General features: G+C 46.2%; 1 protein-coding gene across 2 annotated transcripts in view; it reads right to left on the reverse strand.

Moving 5' to 3' along the window:
• CFAP97 (cilia and flagella associated protein 97) overlaps positions 1-19,797 on the reverse strand; it is a 209,471-nt gene that overhangs the window by 99,561 nt on the left and 90,113 nt on the right. For both annotated transcript variants that reach the window (XM_069199623.1, XM_069199632.1), the window contains one exon: positions 14,885-15,153. In XM_069199623.1, the coding sequence (XP_069055724.1) occupies positions 14,885-15,153 (269 nt within the window). The remainder of the gene's footprint in view (positions 1-14,884; positions 15,154-19,797) is intronic.

Consider the following 19,797-nt stretch of genomic DNA (forward strand, 5'->3'; position numbering starts at 1 on the left):
AGACGGCATGTGTTCCTAGGTCTCTCCCCGTGTGCCACTTCCCACCCACCAAACGCCCAACCCCCTATGTGCTCAGTGTTGCTTCTACATCCTTCCGGTCAAGCATTCCCAAACCTTAATCCACCCCTCCTAGGCTTTTCTTTTTTATTTAATTTGCCCTTCCCAGGTTTAGCCTCAAGACCCTACTTTGCTCCTTTATGCCGGCACTTCCAGTTACAAATCTCCCACGTACTCCTCTGTTATGCCCCAATCCCCTTGCAGTCCTTTACTTTATTAGGTTGTTCCGTAGTGCAAAAGTTGTTTTGTGCAGTTAAAATTCCATTTTTTTTAGTACCAAACGAAATCGCATCTGCCGTTTGACTGCAATGTATGCCGCAATTATTCATATTGGAGGAGAGCCTACTAAGCAATAATAAAGATTAATGCATCGAGAAGCAAACCATAAGGCAGAATTATCCAGTATGAAACAATCAACTACTTGTATAGATATATGGCAACTTTATGGTATCTACAGAAAACCAGTCTATGAGAGTGATTCAATTATCACAGAAGGATAGATGAATTGCACATCTGAGAGCATTTACCAACTATATGGCTTTTTATTCTTTTCCCCCATCAATGTGTGCAGACTCAGTGATCTAACTTACCCTACTTTCTTTATGGTTTAAGTAGTACTAAACATATTCTTAACTATTTATTTGTGATTCCTTCACAGGTTCCTTAACGTAATGACCAAACCGGTATGACAGCCTTAGGCATATACTTTTAAGTGCATGCTTTTAAATGACAAGCACTGGCAAAGCCAATAGGTCTTGCCTCTGTGAGATTTATTGGTTTAGCTAATGTTTTTAGCTATGTTACAAATGGTTGAAAGTAATGTAAAAAAGCTGTATGACACAGCCAGCGTTGTCCGCATCATACGCTTTTTTTTCCCCAGTTAGATTGCATTGAAGCTAACGCTGTATAATACGGCTAAAAAACATTGATTGACATAGCCAGTAGATCACGCATAAACGAGACATATTGGCTTTGCCAATGCCTGGTACGGAATGCCATATGGTAAGTTATAAGTAAGTCTATAGTGTTTACAGCGGATGAGGAAAATATGTAACATAAGTTGTAGGTGAACAGAAAAGCCGAATAATTTACATCTTTTCTTACAGTGAGGCTTTAGGCTACCTGATACTTTGGTTGCAATGGTTACAAAAGAATAAAAAAAGCACTCCTGACTGCTTGTTTAGTAGTAAAATATAGCAATAAACAGTGTTTAGTACGTGTACTAGAACATCTGGCCCTGTGCCTTTGCACCATTCAAATTGTGACCGCCTAGTGCCTGCAAGGTAACTGTGCTTGTGACTGTTTGTCTAGATGTAACATATTGCAATAATCAGTGCTCGGTGGGTTTCCTAGAGCGTTTGGTCCCAGTGCTGTACCATCCAAAACAAGGCCTAGTGCCTGAAAGGTAACTGCTCTTGTGACTGCTTGCTTAGTGACAACACATCGCAATAATCGATGCTCAGTGGGTTTCCAAGAGCTTATGGCACCCTGGGCTACTGCACCTGCTGCACATCCAACTCATGGCTCTAATCCCTGCAAGATAACTGCGCTTGGGACTTCTTGCTCAGTGGCAACATATAGTAATAATCAGTGCTCTGAGTTTCCTACAGCTTTTGGCCCCTGTGCCACTGCACCTGCTGCACTATTCAAATCATGACTCTAATGCCTGCAAGCTAACTGCGCTTGTGACTGCTTGTTCAGTGAAAATATATTGCAATTATTGGTGCGCGTGGGTTTCCTAGAACTTTTGTCCCATGTGCCACTGCACCTACTGCATCATCCAAATCATGCTCCTAGTGCCGACAAGGTAACTGCTCTTGTGACCGTTTGCCTAGTGGTAACATGTAGCAGTATTCAGTGCTCGGTGGGCTCCCTAAAGCTTTTGGACCCTGTACCACTGCGCCTGCTGCACCATCCAAATCATGGCCCTAGTGCCTGAAAGGGAACTGCACTTGACAATGCTTGCCTAGTGGAAACATATAGCAATAATCGTTGCCCAGTGGGTTTCCTAGAGCTTTTGGCCCCTGTGCCACTGCACCATTCAAAGCATGGCCCTATTGCCTGCAAGGTAACATGAGGAAATCTTTTATATCTAGTAATGTATGTGTTCCGACAAAGGCACAATTGCAGAAGGAATGCATAATTATTTTGTAGGTAAAAAAACACAAAAGCTTTAAAAAAAAGTACCATTAAATGTATCTAAATCTCTAAAACACATGCGTAGCCCTGTAAACATGTCTCAGTGCAGTGTCTATGTATGCAGTTTTAAACTGCCAATTCAACCTAGTAAGTGTAACCACTTGCCAGGCCCAAACCTTCCCTTTTTATACATGTAAGGCACCCCTAAAGTAGGCCCTAGGTAGCCCCAAGTGCAGGGTATGTTAAAGGTGGGACATGTACTGATGTGTTTTACATGTCCTAACAGAGAAATACTGCCAAATTCGGGTTTCACTGTTGCAAGGTCTATCTCTCTCATAGGTTAACATGGGGGCTGCCTTTTAATAACTTTTAAATGCAGCTTCCCTTTGAGAGCAGATCGAGATCAGGAGTTTGGGGTCTCAGAACTCACAATTTAAAAATACATCTTTTAGTTAAATTGTTTTTTAGATTGTGAGTTTGAAAATGCCACTTTTAGAAAGTGGGCATTTTCTTGCTTAAACCATTCTATGACTCCGCCTGGTTGTGGATTCACTGTCTGGGTCAGTTTGTCAGTTAGGCTGTGTGCACCTCTCCTCTAGACAGTGACACAAAGGAAGCTGGGGTGTAGCCTGCATATTCTGATGAGCCATCTGAGCTGGAGTGGAGGGAGTGGTCATTTACACCTGAAAGGACTGTGCCTGCCCTCACACAATACAGTCTCCAACTCCCGATGTATGTGTCTGGGGCCTGGCCTGGCCAAGGCAGGATCTTGTCAACATCAAAAACTTTCCTTTGAAGTAGGCCTACTTCAAAGGCTGAAAGGGGTATAAGCAGTGGACCCAAAACACAGATTTTTAGAATCTTTCTGGATCAAGAGGAACCTCTGCCAAGGAGAAGAGCTGGAGGAGCAGTACTGCCACCTTGCTGTGTTGCTTTACTGGTTGGCCTGCAAATGCTGCTTCTGCCTTAAAAGAGGGCAAAGGGTGAACTCTGCTGTGTATCCTGCTTGAGAGAGTTGTCCAAGGGTTTGGATTAGAGCTTGCCTCCTGTTGGAAGTCTAAGGGACACCAAAGACTTCAGTTTCATCTGCCTTCAGGAAGAAAAACCATAGTGACACAGCCAGTGACGCCACAGGCCTGCACTGTGACCTGCCGACACCACGCAGAGCCGCACTGCCCCGCTTCGCACCGCAACCCTGGTATCACCGATGCCATCACTTGCACCCTGACCTGTGGGCCCGCACTCAGGCATCACCTGGCTCACACCACAGTCTGGGCATCCACGATGACGCCACTCCTGCTGACTCCGCCGCCGCTGCTTGCACCATGGCCTGTGGAAACCACTTGTGAAGTACACAAAGCATCGTCCCGTCCCGCACCGCAGCCCCAGTCCACCGACACCAGCACCATCAACTCCAGTGTCCTCACCAGACGTCCCTGCCTGCACCGCGGTCTGTGGACACCGCACGGAGCACGTCCCACGTCGCACTGCTGACTTGGACCTACCGACTACAGCGCGTCAGCAACGATGGCACCGCTGCCTGCACTGTGACCTAGTGACACTGCATGTCGCACTGCCCCGCCCCACACCGCAGCCCTGGTCTCACTGACGTTGCTGGATGCAGTCATGGAGCCGCTGCCTGCACCGTCACCTGTGGGCCCTGCACGCCGCATCGTCCCGAATCGCACCACAGCCCCGACGCCATCCATGCCAGCACTCTGCTTCATCAGCCCAGAGTTCGATCCGCAACGCGTGTGACTTCAAGGGCCCGACGACTCCCACACCGACCTCCGGAACCCACACCGCAAAGCTGCTCTCCAGATCTCATCTCGAGTATCACTACGCCCTGCAATTCCAAAGGTACTATTTTCAGGTCTTCCCTACACCGTAGCTGGCCTGCGACGCCACAGCCGGCCTGAACTGTTGGTTTTGTTGATCATGATGCCTGACAGCCCCAGGTGGAGCTATCTAATTCATGGAACTGTATTTTTAAGTAATTCCTGCAGAATTCATATTTATATTACTGTATGTTGGATTTTTAGCGGATTTGTTTTATATAGATAAATAGTGGCTATTTTTCTAAAGCTGGTGTGGTGTCCTTTTGTAGTGTTTTCACTGTGTTACTGTGTGTTATGTGCAAATGGTTTACACATTGCTTCTGAAATAAGCCTAACTCCTCATGCCAAGCTACCAAGGAGGTGAGCAGGGGTTATCTGAGCTGGTTATCTCCCTTATCCTGACTAGGGCGAGGGTCCCTACTTGGACAGGGTGCAAACCAGCTACCAACTAGAGACCCCATTTCTAACAAGCCCACACAAATGTGTTATAGTATGATTATAAGACTAGATCAGTGCCAAGCATGGTACAAATTACGCCACAGTTGCAGTTTATCTGCACAGAGGCAAGGGTTATTCAGTATGTAACAATGGAGCAGTGCTGCCACTCACTGCACACGCTAGGAAACTGGGTTAAATACTTCACCGTGGCTTGAGGCCGATCAGAGGCACTGAGAGCAGTAAACCGTGCTGACATCTGAATGATGGTGTTAAGTTGCTTGCACTAATGCTTGCCCACCTGAACAGTGAGGGAAGTGCAACACTCTTACTTCGGAGTTGCAACCTATTTCCAAAATAGGAAACTCAGAAATGAACTGTTACACTTGTGGCAGTGTAGCAGCACCATCCCTCACAGCCCACTAGGAGAGCGGATACCAGCCCACTGTTTCTTTTTTGTGGTACAGAGCTTAATATCCAAGGACAAAAAAAGTGGTGGGTGAACTGTCTGCACAGATTTCAGCACACCAGTGTAACAGTAGCAATACCACTGTCTAGCCCCATTAGCAGCCGCAGCATTCCCAGAGGCTCAGTTCAGCAGAATCTTATTTCCTCTCCAGGAGGTAGTTCTATTAGTAGTAATGAACAAGTTACATACCTTTGGTAACATGTTATCTGGGAGAGACTAACTAGCTGCAGATTCCTTACCCTAGAATATTGCCCAGGTGTCAGAATACACTTGAAATTGTTTTGATATGCAGTACCCCTGCTCGCCATAGGTGGCATCATTCGGCTCTGCGTGGCATTGACGGCCGTGCCGGATGTGATGACTTTCCAAGCAAGAAGCGTGCAACCACAAAGAACACCGACTACTGGTGTGCTATGGGCCTGAAAAGCGAAAAAAAAATAACTCTTAACCCTGAAATCCGTTCAGAGAGTGGGGATGATGGGTGGGTCGGTAAGGAATCAGGAGCTCGATATATTCTACCAGATAAGGTATTCCCAAAAGGTAAATAACTTGTTCATCGGATAGTCTCTTCTAGCTGCAGAATCCTTACCTTAGAATAGGTACCTAAGCACTACTCCCTAGAGCTACAACATGGATTAGAATACGAAGTCCTGTAAGACCAAACGGATGAAGTTCCCATCATGACGGGACTGACTGTCCAGGCATCAGTGCTTTATAAACATGTGCAGGGAAGCCCAAGTTGCTTTTCTACAGATATCCAAGACAGGAACTCAGTGAATTAATACAGCAGTTGCAGCCTTGGCCCTGGCAGAATGAGCTTGCAAGCCTTCGGGAGGTTGGGCCGTACCCATGAATAAAAGTTCTTGATGCAGAGCACTATCCATCGTGAGATGGTCCATTTCTGCACCACCATTTCTTTCCATCTTTTATCTTTTATCTGACATACCCCACAAAGACTTGATAGTCCATCCGGATCTCTTTTCTGCGATCAAGTTAGAACAACAACTTTCTTTTAGGATCCAGTAGATGGAGTCTCATCTTCTTTAGAGGGGCGAGGCGGAGTAATGGACTGGCCTACAAGAAAAGGAGTTCCCACCTTTGGTATGAAGGATGCTTTATTCCGAAGGACCAGCTTCTCTGGAAAGATACTGAGGTATGAAGGATGTGCTGATGGTAACTAACTGACCTTCCTGCCGGATGTTATCACCACTAGGAAGGCCGTTTTTAGGTCGAGCATAGCAGCGCGCAAGTGTGGCTTTTCAACATGTTGTAATCTATTCTGTGGGCTTTAACCACGCCCATCACTTTCATTCATTCCTGGGCTTGCCTTTCGAAAATCCCTTGATGTCATTGGTAAATGGTTTACGTTTATCCCGCCTTCAGGCTGTTTTGTTACGCCTTGCAGACTGACCCTGTTACATCGATTATTGCACAATTGCCGATATACTTTAGTGTGATCAAACTACTTTTTTTATTTTGTCTCTCTTCTTCGTGCTCCATGGTGGCCACGGTACTTTGAAGGTTCATACAGCGTGAACTTGATCAGCGGTATTGGAGAGCTTTGCGTGACTACCACTTTCATCACATTGTTTCTTTTGTCTCTCCCCTTCGCGCTCCATGGGGGCTAGGGCAATTTGGAGTTTCATACAGCACAAACTCAATAGGCAGTATTGGAGCGCTTTGCATTACTACCAGTTACGTCACAATGTTTCTTTTGTCTCTCCCCTTCGCGCTCCATAGCGCTCTGAAGTTTCATAAAGCGTGAACTCGATCGGCTGTATTGAAGCGCTTTGCTTGGCTACAAGTTATGTCACACTGTTACTGAATCAGAGTTGTTTCAATTTAGCTTTTGTCTCTCCCCTTCGCGCACCATGGCAGTTTGAAATGCAAAATCGATCAGGGGTATTGGAGCGCTACAGCCGTTTCAGAAGTAAAATCAGTAACAGTTGTTCACACATCACCCACATTAAAAATAAATTACAAGAAAACTGTACTAAAACTGTACCCTCTTTCTTGGCATGGTTACCCCCTTCGTCTGCCTGTTATCAGTGTGATTGACTGGGTCTACTGGGATCCTGCTAACCAGGGCCCCAGTAGTTTTGCTCTCTCCTCTAAACTGTACCTTTTTTGTCCTACAATTGGCATACTGGTCCCCCTCCATGTAAGTGCCTAGTATATGGTACCTAGGTACCCAGGGCACTGGGGTTTCAGGGGATCCCTATGGGCTGCAGCAGTTATTCTGCCACCCATAGGGAGCCCATGCAAAGGGTTCTGCAGGCCTGCCATTGCAGCCTGTGTAAAACAAGTGCACTCACCCGGTTTCACTACAAGTCACTGTTAGTCACCACTATGGCAGGCCCTCTCAGTCCAGGGGGCAGGTTGCAGGTAACTGTGTGTGTGAGGGCACCTCTGCACTAGCCTGTGTGAAAAGGGTGCATGCATCTGTTTTCACTACAGGTCACTACATCAGGTCATTAAGTCACCCCTATGGTAGGCCCTTTCAGTCCCGAGGGCAGGGCGCAGGTACCTGTGTATGAGGTTGTTTTAGACTCGGATGGGGGCATTTATCTTGCTACCCTTGCTGCCTGTCCCCTTAACATGGGTAAGTACAGGCAACTGCCCTTGATAAATGGTGTTCAGGCAGAGGCCTACAGGGACACAGGTGCCAGTGTCACAATGGTGACTGAAAAACATCAGTACCAAGTGACTGACGCCCACAACAACACTGCCTGCCACCCCATGGCAGTTGTTGATTTCAGCATGGGGTTGGTGGGTTTACTGGCCCAAAGAAGGTTGTAGTGTCCACAGACGTACCTGTAGAGTGTCTCTTGGGAATGACTTGGGAGACTTCAGCTTGGGCTGAAGTGGAGTTGGAGGCCCATGCAGCAATGCTGGGCATTCCAGGGAATATTTCTGCTATGACCAGGGCTCAGGCCAAGAAGCAACAAGAAAAAGGCATCTTGGAGCCAGTAACAATGGCCCAAGAGGCTCCCAAAGCCAGTGGTAGAAAGGGCAAAAGGTTGCCTTCTACCCCACCCTCCAGTGACTATTCCTCCTTTGAGGAGGAGGAATCAACTCCCTTTGTAGAACCTACACCTGAAGAGTTGAAAGCTGACAGCTGAACCTGAAGGTGCAGGGAGGCTGCCAGGGAGGAGTTCAGTAGGGCACAGCAAACCTGTCCACACTGGAAGGGTTAAGACAGCAAGCTGTCCTTCAGGAAGCAGGGGATGTCAGTGGCACAAACAAGGTGTATTGGAAGAAAACCTCCTATACTCAGTGCAAGGGAACCCAAACCTGGTGCCACCAGGAGGTTGGTACTACCTTTGCACTATACATAATTTTTGTTGATCCTTGCACATGACATACCCTGGCACGTCACATGGGGCAAAGCAAGACTTGCGACAGACTTGTCCCACACTTCTACTGGCCCCATATGTCTGAAGATAGAAAGGAGTTTTGTCGCTCCTGTGTCATCTGCCAAGACAGATGGCACCGCAAAGACCCCTTAATTCCACTACCAGTGGTTGTGGTTCCCTTTGAGAGTGTTGGGGTGGATATTGTTGCCCCCCCTAGACCTGCCCACTGCCTCTGGAAAGAGATTTATACTGGTGGCGGTGGATCATGCCACCAGGTTTCCAGAGGCTATACCTCTAAGGACCACTACATCTCCTGCAGTGGCAAAGGCACTCCTGGGAATCTTCAAGGGTGGGCTTCCCAAAAGAGGTAGTATCAGACAGAGGTACAAACTTTATGTGTGCATACCTTAAGGCCATGTGGAAGGAATGTGGTGTAACCTACAAGTTCACCACCCCTTACCACCACCAAACCAATAGTTTGGATGAGAGGATTAACAAAACCATGAAAGGCATGATCACAGGACTCTCTGAAAAACTCAGGAGGAGATGGGATGTCCTACTGCTATGCTTCCCGTCTGCCTACTGGGAGGATCCTCAGAAGGGAGTGGGCTATACAGCCCCTTTAAACTTGTTTGGACACCCTGTTAGGAGTCAACTTGCACTTGTAAGAGAGGGCTGGGAGTAACCTCTCAAGCCCCCTAAACAAGACATTGTGGATTATGTACTTGGCCTCATATCTAGGATGGCTGAAATATGAGTATATGAAAAAGGCCATTAAAAATCTTAAGGCCAGCCAAGAACTGCAGAAGCAGTGGCATGACCAGAAGGCTGTCCTAACTGTGTACCTGCCAGGGCAGAAAATGTGGATCCTGGAGCCTGTGGCTCCCAGGGCACTTCAAGACAAATGGAGTGGTCCCCATGCTATAGTGGACAAGAAGGATGAGGTCAGCTATTTGGTGGATCTTGGCACTCCTAGAAGCCCCCTCAGGGTGCTTCATGTGAACTGCCTTAAGCCCTACTATGACAGGGCTGACATGACCCTGCTCATGGCTACTGATGAGAGACAGGAAGAAGAGAGTGACACTCTCCCTGATCCCTTCTCCATCACTGCAGCTGATGACTCAGTGGATGGAGTCTCAGAAAGAGGACTGAAGGAGCCTCCTAGGCCAGTTCTCTGAAATGTTTTCTCTGACACCTGGTCAGACAACATGGTGTGAACACACCATTGGCACAGGGGACAGTAAAAGTTAAATTTACAGGCAACCTGATCACGTTAGGGATTGCATCAAAGCAGAAGTGTAGAAGATGCTAGACCTAGGAGTGATCTCCTAGGTCTAGCATCACTCCTAGGCGGTAGACCTAGGAGTGACTGAGCACTCTTGGTACCAGCACCACTGTGCTAGCCCCTGGGCTAGCACAGTGGTGCTGGTACCAAAACCTCACTCCCAAAATGGGAAAAGGGAGATGAGATTCTGTGTTGATTACAGAGGGCTCAACACAGTCACCGATGCTCACCCTATTCCTATGGCAGATTAGCTCAGATACACTGGCATCTGCCAAGAATCTGAGCACCTTTGACTTGACGGCAAGATATTGGCAGATCAAATTGTCAGAGAATGCAAAACCAAAAACTGCATTCTCAACCATTGGAGGGCACTATCAATTTACTGTTATGCCCTTCGACTTGAAGAATGCGCCTGCTACTTTTCAGAGGCTGGTGAATACAGTCCTCCAAGGTTTGGAAGCCTGTAGTGCAGCCTATCTTGAGGACATAGCTGTCTTTAGCTCCACCTGGGATGACCACCTGGTCCACCTCTGGAATGCTTTAGAGGCTCTGCAAAAAGCAGACTTCACTATCAAGGCCTCTAAGTGCCAGATAGGACAGGGGAAGGTAGTATATCTGGGCCACCTGGTAGGTGGAAGCCAGATTCAACCAGTGCAGGGGAAGATCCAGACTGTTTTAGAGTGGACTCCCCCCTACCACACAATCTCAGGAGAGAACCTTCCTATGCCTCACTGGGTACTACAGGAGGTTCATCAAGAACTATGGCTCCATAGTAGCCCCTCCTAATGACGTCACATCTAAAAAGACACCAAAAAGTGTTTTATGGACAGCTACCTGTCACAAAGCTTTTGAGCACCTCAAAAAAGGCCACGTGCTCTGCACCAGTATTACAAAGCCCTGACTACTCCAAGAAATAATTTTCTAAATTGATGCTTCAGAGATAGAGGTGGGGGCAGTTCGGTCTCAGCTCAACACTGAGGGCCAGGATCAACCAGTTGCTTTTATCAGCAGAAGGTTAACCCCCTAAAGAGAAGCATTGGTAAGCTATAGAAAGGGAGACCTTTGTTGGGGTCTGGGTCCTGAAGAAAGTGAGGCCATACCTGTTTGGCACTCACACTTCATTGTTCAAACAGAGCACAAGTCCCTTCTATGGCTCGAATAGATGAAAGGTGAAAAGCCCAAATTCTTCAGGTGGTCCATATCCCCACAGGGAATAGACTATACAGTGGGACATAGACCTGGGAGTAACCACACCAATGCAGATGAACTCTCCAGCTATTTCCACGTAAACAATGAAGACTCATCTGGGCAAGGTTAACCTTCTTGTCCTTTGTTTGGGAAGGATGTGGGGAGGGGTGGGTTGTAGGAAAGTACCCGCTTTCTTAGCATGGTTTCCCCCATTTTCTGCTTGTTGTCAGTGTGTTTGACTGTGTCTACTGGGATACTGCTAACCAGGACCCCTGTAGTTTTGCTCTCTCCTCTAAATTATACCTTTTTCTTCCCACAATTGGTATATTGGTCCCTCCATGCAAGTCCCTAGTATATGGTACCTAGGTACTCCGGGCATTGGGGTGCCGGGGGATACTAATGGGATGCAGCAGTTATTCTGCCACCCATAAGACGCTCATGCTAAGGGTTCTGCAGGCCTGCCATTGCAGCCTGTGTGAAACAGGTGCACTCACTAGGTTTCACTACAGGTCACTGTTAGTCACCCCTATGGCAGGCACTCTCAGTCCAGAGGGCAGGGTGCAGGTAGGTAACTGTGTGTGAGGGCACCTCTGCACTAACATAGGTGCCCCCATGAACTCCAGCTCCATTTTACTGGACTTCGTGAGTGTGGGGATGCCATTTTGTATATGTACTGGACATAGGTCACTAATTATGTCCAGCTACATATTGGTAACTGCGAACGTGGGCATGTTTGGTATCAATCATGTCGGAATCATACCCCAATACTGTTGTATGTTTTGGAAGTATGATTCCATGCATTCTGGGGGCTCTTTAGAGGACCCCCAGCATTCCTACCACTGGTCTTACAGGGTTTTCCAGGGCAGCCCAGCTGCTGCCACCCATCAGACAGTTTTCTGCCCTCCTGCTGCTTGATCTGATCAAGCCCAGGAAGCCAGAAGAAAGGATTTCCTTTGGGAGAGGAAATAACTCTCTCCCTTTGGAAATAGGTGTAACTGGCTTAGGAGGGGTAGCCTCCCCAAGCCACTGGTTTTGCTTTGAAGGGCACATTTGGTGCCCTCCGTGCATAAACCAGTCCACACCGATTCAGGGACCCCCAGTCCCTGCTCTGGCATGAAACTGGACAATGGAAATGGGAGTGACCACTCCCCAGTCCACCACCAACCCAGGGGTGGTGCCCAGAGCTCCTCCAGAGTGTCCCTGGGTTCTGCCATCTTTTTTCCAAGGTTGCAAGGGAACTCTGGGAATATCTGACTGGCCAGGCAGGTGACATCAGAACCCCTCCTGATAGGTGCTTACCTGGTTAGGTGACCAATCCCCCTTTCAGGGCTATTTAGGGTGCCTCTCTTGGGTGGGTCCTAAGATTCGGCTTGCAAGATTCCATCAGAGTTCCTCTGCAACACTTGCTTTGACTTCTGGCCTCAGTAATTGCGACTGGAACCTCCAGGACCCGACAAGCTGCCTCCAAGAAGAAAGGACTCTTCTGCAACATTGTTTCAAGGGCTCCTGCCAGCTTTGCAACATTTCCCTCGCCATGCATCTTCAGGAGACTGCAAACCTTCAGTCGGCGCAAGACGACGGAATCTCCCTTGGAGTTAAGGAGTCACTTCCCTGCAACCGCTGGCACCTACAGCAAGCGATGACTGGCTGCATGGATCTCCCCTCATCTTGAGCTACGTGGATCCTGCATCACAGGTGGTGGTCCGGAACAGTCCTCTCTGCCAAATGTCCAACTTTGGTGGAGGCAAGTCCTTGCCTTCCCAAGCACGACAGTACCACTGTGCACCACGTCTCTTGCAGCTGCCAAGGCTTGTTTGCATCTCCTCCAAGGAATCTTCAGGCAACGAGTAGCTCCAGCCCCAGCATTCCATACTGCAAAGCACAGCCTCCAGCGTGGTTCTCCGGCGGCGTGGGATCCTCTTTTGTAGTCCTGCATGGGCCTCTCCTGTGACCTCATCCTGTGGGACTCCTGTGGGTGCTGACCCTGCTCCTGTGGATTCTCTGTGACGCTGAGGGTCCCCTTTGACTCCCCCTCCTGGGTTGAGTCCTCCTGGGCCTTGCTGGTCCCCAGCAGCACCACTTTTCCACTAACCGCAAGTTTGCCTTTGCCAAGGCTTGTTGGTGGAATTCCTACACCGACACCCATCTGCAATCTTCCTTCCAGCGTGGGACATCATCTGCATCCATAAGGAATTCTTCTCTGGCTCCAGGGCTGCAGTGCTGACCTGTTCTTTATCACTGTCGACCCACTCCTGCAACTACAGCTGGGTGGGTAGTAGCTCCTGGACTCCACTGTGACTCTTGGACTTGGTCCCCTCTCTCCACAGGTCTTCTTTCTTCAGGAATCCACTGCTGGTTTTCTTGCAGTCTTGTCTGGGTGTCTTCTTTTTCTTCTTTTCTTCCTTTTGGGTGGTTTGGGGGAAATCCAGTGATTTACTCCTGCATTCGTGGTCGCTGGGGGGTACTGTTACTTACCTCTGTGGTTTTCTAGTACTTCCAGCTCCCCTCAACACAATTTACTTACCTAGGTGGAGGTACCTTCTTTGCATTCCATTTTTTAAGTTTATGGTTTGTGCTCCCCCTAGGGTCACTATTCATTATTGCTATTTGCACTGTTTTCTAACATTTTCTATGCTGGTTTCTGATTGCTAGTGTATATATTTAGTGTATTACTTACCTCCTGAGGGTGGGTTACCTGTCTAGTATTTTGTGGTGATTTGTTCCAAAAATAAAGTACCTTTATTGTTGTACAACTAAGTGTTTTCTTTCATTGGTGTAAGTGCTGAGTGACTACAGTGGTATTGCATGAGCTTTGCATGTCTCCTAGATAAGCCTTGGCTGCTCATCCACAGCTACTTCTAGAGAGCCTGGCTTTTAGACAATGCCCACACTTCACTAAGAGGGGAGACCTGGTATAAGGTGCAAGTACCATAGGTACCCACCACACATCAGGCCAGCTTCCTACACTAGATGATAAAGGTAAAAATGGGAGGGCTTTCTTTAACATTCCTAGGATGTGGAAACAAGTACCCGTCATAGTCAAGACCTGCTTTTTCATGGTGAGCTTGTGATTCAAATATGACACCTAGATTTTTCACCACCTGTTTATGGGTAGATACGGGGTCGAATTCAGCTGGCAACCAGTCCTCACCCCAAAACTGTTGGGCTTTCCCAAATAACATCTCAGTTTTTGCTGCATTCAATTGAAGGCAGTTAAAAGACATCAAGGCAGCAATTGTTTTTATGCTGATATGAAGCACTGCTTGGTGATAAGCTGGATATATATTGAAGGAAATCACCATCTGTGTATCGTCTGCATAAGAGTGGCTCGCCAATCCAGACGTTTCAACAATTTTAGCTAGTGGGGGCGACAGATATTAAAAAACGTGGGGCTTTGGCAGGAACCCCCCTGTAAACCTTTGTCAATCCAGTTGGACGCTAATTTGAAAAGATCTAATGAGATAATTTGTGTTCTATTGTTTAGGTAATCCTGGAGCCATTTTAGGGCCATTCCTTGGATGCCACAGTCCTGCAGTCTTTGTAGGTCTGGATGTGACACTGTATCTAAGGCGACAGAGAGGTCTAATAACCAGTATTGCTGGTGTGTCAGCATTGATGGCTAATATAATGTAAGCAGTTACTTAGGGCCTTAGTTCTTTCTGGACAAAGATATTCTGCAGCAGTATTCACATCCCTCTTCTGCAACAGTGCTGCACGCTTCTTAGCACAAACAATTTGGATGCAACGAGCAGACAAGACAGCCTATAACATTACACACAATAAAAGGAATGCAAATTACAGAAAACTATTTGAAGCTTGGCTCTTCTGTCCATTTGACAAATAAAGAAGTTGCCAAGTACCATTTTGTGTGTAGAATCATGCTGATATAGCAGACAAGAGTTGCAGACAGCCAATGCAACACTGCGACATCACCTACTTCCATTCAGACTCACACATTAAGAGTGCAAACACAAGGTTTGGTGCAAACGAAGGATGAGGTTGCTGCAAACTCAAGGGTACAGCTCCATCTCCCCAGGCCAGGCAATGACGCATATAGGCTGGTGTTATCACTTTCTGGTCAGGTGGAGCCACAAACCGAGTTAGTTAGCAAACTTACCATATTATCTTTCTCTATCCTTTGCTGTTCCTTCTGCCGATTGATGGTGCTGTGATATAACTTGGAAGGTGGGCCAGCAGGTTTCTTGGGAGTGAGGCTTTTGTTTCTTGGTTTTGTTGCCTGTCTTGTAAGTTCTTTCAGCAGTCTTTGGTTTTCCCTCTCAATATGCCTTACTTCTTCATTTGTGAAGGAATAGTTCTTTGGTCTTGTTATGGCAGGGTGATCAAAAACTACATTTCTCTGTTCCTTCTTATCCAAATGCATAAAAGCTTTGAAAGTAAAACATGTAAAGGTATAGTGAGAAGGTTGACTTGAAAGTGTACAGAAAATTCAAGAAATATTGACACACAGAACACGCCATCAGCACAGATATAGCCAGGTGGAACTTAATTGCTGTTTTAAACGCAACAGTCTTAACAGTACCTAAATCTAAAATACATGGTGTTATATGCCTGCAGTGTTACATAGCAAAAGTCGAGTTCCATTTGATAAAGACTGCACAGAACTAAAATTACGGTTGACACTTTTAGGCTGAACCTAGCCCTTTGACTTACCCTTTCAGAAAACAGATAAAAGCACAAACTGTAAAAATGTTTCCAAATGTCTATCGCCATGAAAGAGAACCAGTATGCATTGCCAGGCTTGACAATTTTAATAGAACCCTAACACAACTTTTTGAAATATACAGGGTTTCAATTGTTGTCCGTACAGTTAATTCTGAGTAATTCACTTTTCTAAACATTTCATTGGCTTTAATAGCGTACACAAAATCATTTACTTTGACTCATTCCTTCCACACATCACAAAGCACTCATCAGGGTTTCTTCCCCTTTCAAATGGAAATTTCGAAATTATGTTTTAATCTTGCACAAAAGGTTTGCTTCTTCTATTCCTGAAATGACTGAACAATTAAGGGGGTGCTTAAGCAGAGGTAAAAAGTCCAATAAAGATTCTACCTTTCTGTCCAGTGTTGAACTTTTTAACTTAAGGCCCGCTGAGCTAACAAGCACTGGCAAAGCCAATCGGTCTGGCCTTTCATATAGCTACAGTACCAAGTAATTATTATATGTCCTTTTTTGATCAGAAAAAACAGTGTGAAGTCTTTAGCAAGACTTCAGCACCTCAGAACTTTACTAGATGTTCCTCTGAAGTCAGAAGCAACTGCTCAACATGTTTGTCACAAAGCTGCAATAACATGTTGTCTCTAATTTCCCTTGTGTATGATCAACAGCTTCAAATGTCCTTCACAGACTTGAAGGGAGTGTGGATTAAACATAAAAATGCAAATATCCACTTTTGTTATTCCGGTAAATTTTGCTTGATTTCAATAGGATAAGTAAATAAGACAACATCATCATTGTCAAAAAATGTCTTGATTACTGAGAGTTACTGTATATATAGGTACTAGTAATTACTGATTAAGTCCGGTGCCTTCTACCAAATTGTTGGAAAACCTTTTCTATGAAGGGCACTACATATAAGTCACAGTAAAATGCCCACTGTCCGATGCTATTGGCAGTAGTAGGAAGAGGCAAAATGCAACCTGTAGCTAAAAGGTATTTGGCAAAGGATATACATGTGTGTTAAAAAAAAAAAAAAAAAAATCACAGAAGAAAAACAAAAGGTTACAGGAAGGTTATAGTTAGACTGACGATTTACCCACAGAAACCAGCAGTTACAGTTATACTTATGTTAAGAAACTATAAGTTGTTGCCTAAAGTTACTTTCGGGCACAAGTTATAGTTTCTTCAAGTATTTGGTCAGACCAATTCGATCTTCTATACCTACAGACACAAACTGCTGCAGTTCGAATTTTTACACTGGGAGTAATACACTCCAAAATAGCTGCATTGAATATACCCAGATGTGCAAAGGATCAAGCTGGCATTAGGTTTCTTACTTGGAACAGTATACGTATAAGAAATACAGAAGCACAGTTAGATGCCGGACTGAAAAAATAAAAAATAGAACTATAGATAGAGAAACTCTTGCAATAGTACACAGATTGACAAAGAATGCTGGCAAAGCTCAAGAGAGTTTCATAGTATGGCTTTATTCCGAGGAAGTGGCTGGATTGCCATAAAGCTCTACATCAATTGAGAAATAATTATTTCTGCATATGTGTAAACATAACTTGAACGGCCTTAATTCAGTACGATATATCTGCTGTGACACTTCTGAACTACTTCCAGAGTGAAAAGGGGCAGTTTCAAAGATACAGAAGATGAAAGTAATTAGGTGAATGTGGACACCTACCTAACTACTCCAGCCCAAGATTCAACCGTGGTGTTTCTTTTCGTAATGGAGTTCAAAGGTGGGGGATTCAACTGGAATATTTTTGCAATATTATATTTGTTGGCATTCTGGATAATTCACAATAAAGTAATACAAATACGTTGCCTATGATGTTAATTAGTAACCTATTTATCGGACTGTGTAACTGGCAAACAAAATGATGAAATTCCAACATCAAAAGTATCTACACATTTACAAAGTACACCTGAGAAAAATTTTCATTGAGAAGAAGGGCCCAGACATCAGCATAATCAGGGACCTGGCAGACTAAGAAGGTCATGAGTGAGCCATAGAGACGTGTCCCAAACCACCCCACCAGTCAGTTAAATGGGAACACATATTAAAAAATGCTTAGGCTTTCGTAATAGAATGCTAGTCAAGGCTGAGAGTCTATAGAGCAAGTACAAAGAAACTACCAATAGCAAGGGATGCATGCTTCCTTGTTGGATACAAAAATATCCTTCACTGATCCAGGTTGCATATATTTGTCTTTATCTGATTATTGATCTTGCACGTTATAAACAATGTTTTCAGTACATGTATGTTCAAGTCTTTGTTCCGCCATAAACTTTGTACTGCATCCACCAGTAGGTTACTTGCCTTGTACAACAGGGCACCCTATACCACATCTCTGCCTCTGCCTCACTTTGTACCCGTAAATGCTCAAGGTACAGCTAAAGTGGTTACTGGCCTGATTAGATCGCCCCCTTGACTTCCTCTCCCTCTCAGTGCCCAGTGCTTGATCAATAACATTTTAATTTACTTCTACCAAGCCCCTCCCCACACTGTTAATTTTCTCACGTGTCCCTTCGAGTTGTACAAGTTACTTACCTTGGGTAACAATATATCTGGTAGAGACATAATCTAGTTGCAGAATCCTTACCTTAGAATTTTCCCAGGCGTCAGTCTGGATCCAGAGATTTTTCCTTTGAGAGGTACTCCTTCGTCCCGTCAGGTGGCGTCGGTCAACTCCACAAGCGTCGTCGTTACCGTGATGACATTGCGGTCGTATATAGGGCCCATCCCTGCATGCTGACGTCAGTTTCTTTTCAAGATTTCCACGCCAGTAGCCCGGAGCCATGAAGAGCACTGAGAATGGTGCGCCAAAACTAGGGCCCTTTAAGGGAAGTTCCTGTACCTAAAATTCAGTTTGCAGTGTGGGGAGGATGGGCAGGTCGGTAAGGAATCTGCAACTAGAATATGTCTCTACGAGATAAATCGTTACCGAAGGTATGTAACTTGTACATCTGATAAAGACTTCTAGTTGCAGATTGCTTATCTTAGAATAGATACTCGAGCAATACCGTCCCCAGTGGTGGGCTGCAAACTAATATCACACCAATAAATCCTGCAGGACCAAATGGCCAAAGTGGCCGTCTGTGCGGACCAGATTGTCTAGGCAGTAATGCTTGGTGAACGTATGGAAAGATGCCCACTTTGCGCCTGGCAGATTTCCAGGTCTAGAACTCTGCGTGCTAACGCTGTGGGAGCAGCAGATGCTCTGGTAGAATGAACGTGCAAACCCTCAGGGGGTTGCTTTTTCACCAAAGCGTAGCACATTTTGATGCAGAGGACTACTCATCGAGAGATAGTCCTCTTCTGCACCGCCCTTCCTTTCTTCGCACCCACATAACCCACAAAGAGTTGATCACCCACCCGGAAATCGTTGGTACGACTTGGGTAGAACACCAAAGGCGTTGCTCGACGGTGGAGTCTCTCCTCCTCATGAGAGGGATGTGGGGGTGCATAAAAAGTTGGCAAGGTGACTGACTGGCCTACGTGAAAAGGTGTCACCACTTTGGGAAGGAAGGAAGGAAGGAAGCCCTGGTACAAAGCACCACCTTATCAGGATGTACTGCTTGGAATGGTGGCTTCGAAGAGAGAGCTCACTCACTCTGCGAGCAGAGGTAATGGCAATCAAAAAGGCAGTTTTAGAGGTCAATAGTCACAGAGGACAGTCTTAGAGGACAGATGTGGAGCGGCTCGAAAGGCACACACGAGGTATGTGAGGACCAAGTTCAAATACCACTGGAGCATTATGAACAGGATAGGAGGAACCATATGTTCAAGTCCTTTGAGAAGCCTCCTAACAATGGGATATTTGAACAGAGAAGGTTGGTCTGGTAGCCTTAAAAAGGCAGAGATGGCAGACAAATATCCCTTGAGAGTGCCCAGAGCAAAGCCCTGCTGGGCAAGAGAGAGAATAATGTTGGGAACCTCAGAGAGGTGCAGAGAGGGGATCAACAGACTTGTTGATACACCATGCCACATTTTCTTCCAACGACAGGCGTATACCGTTTTGGTGGATGGACACCTGGCTGCCAAGATAACATTAAAAAATTCAGGCGGAAGGTCAAAAGCTGTCAACTGCCACCGCTCAATCTCCACGCAAGGAGGCGGAGACTGGACAGGTTTGGATGAATGACCGGCCTCTGCTGCTGTGACAGAAGATCCTCCCAAAGGGGCAGTCTGATCGGAGGATCGATGGCCATGCCTGATAGCTCGGGATACCAGACTCTTCGTGCCCAGTCCAGAGCCACCAGGATTACTTGGGCCCAGTTGTGCCTGATCTTCTTCAGAACTCTGGGCAGAAGTGGTATCAGCGCAATGGCGTAGAG

Source organism: Pleurodeles waltl, chromosome 1_2 (assembly GCF_031143425.1).
Source record: "Pleurodeles waltl isolate 20211129_DDA chromosome 1_2, aPleWal1.hap1.20221129, whole genome shotgun sequence".
NCBI classification, from domain to species: Eukaryota; Metazoa; Chordata; class Amphibia; order Caudata; family Salamandridae; genus Pleurodeles; species Pleurodeles waltl.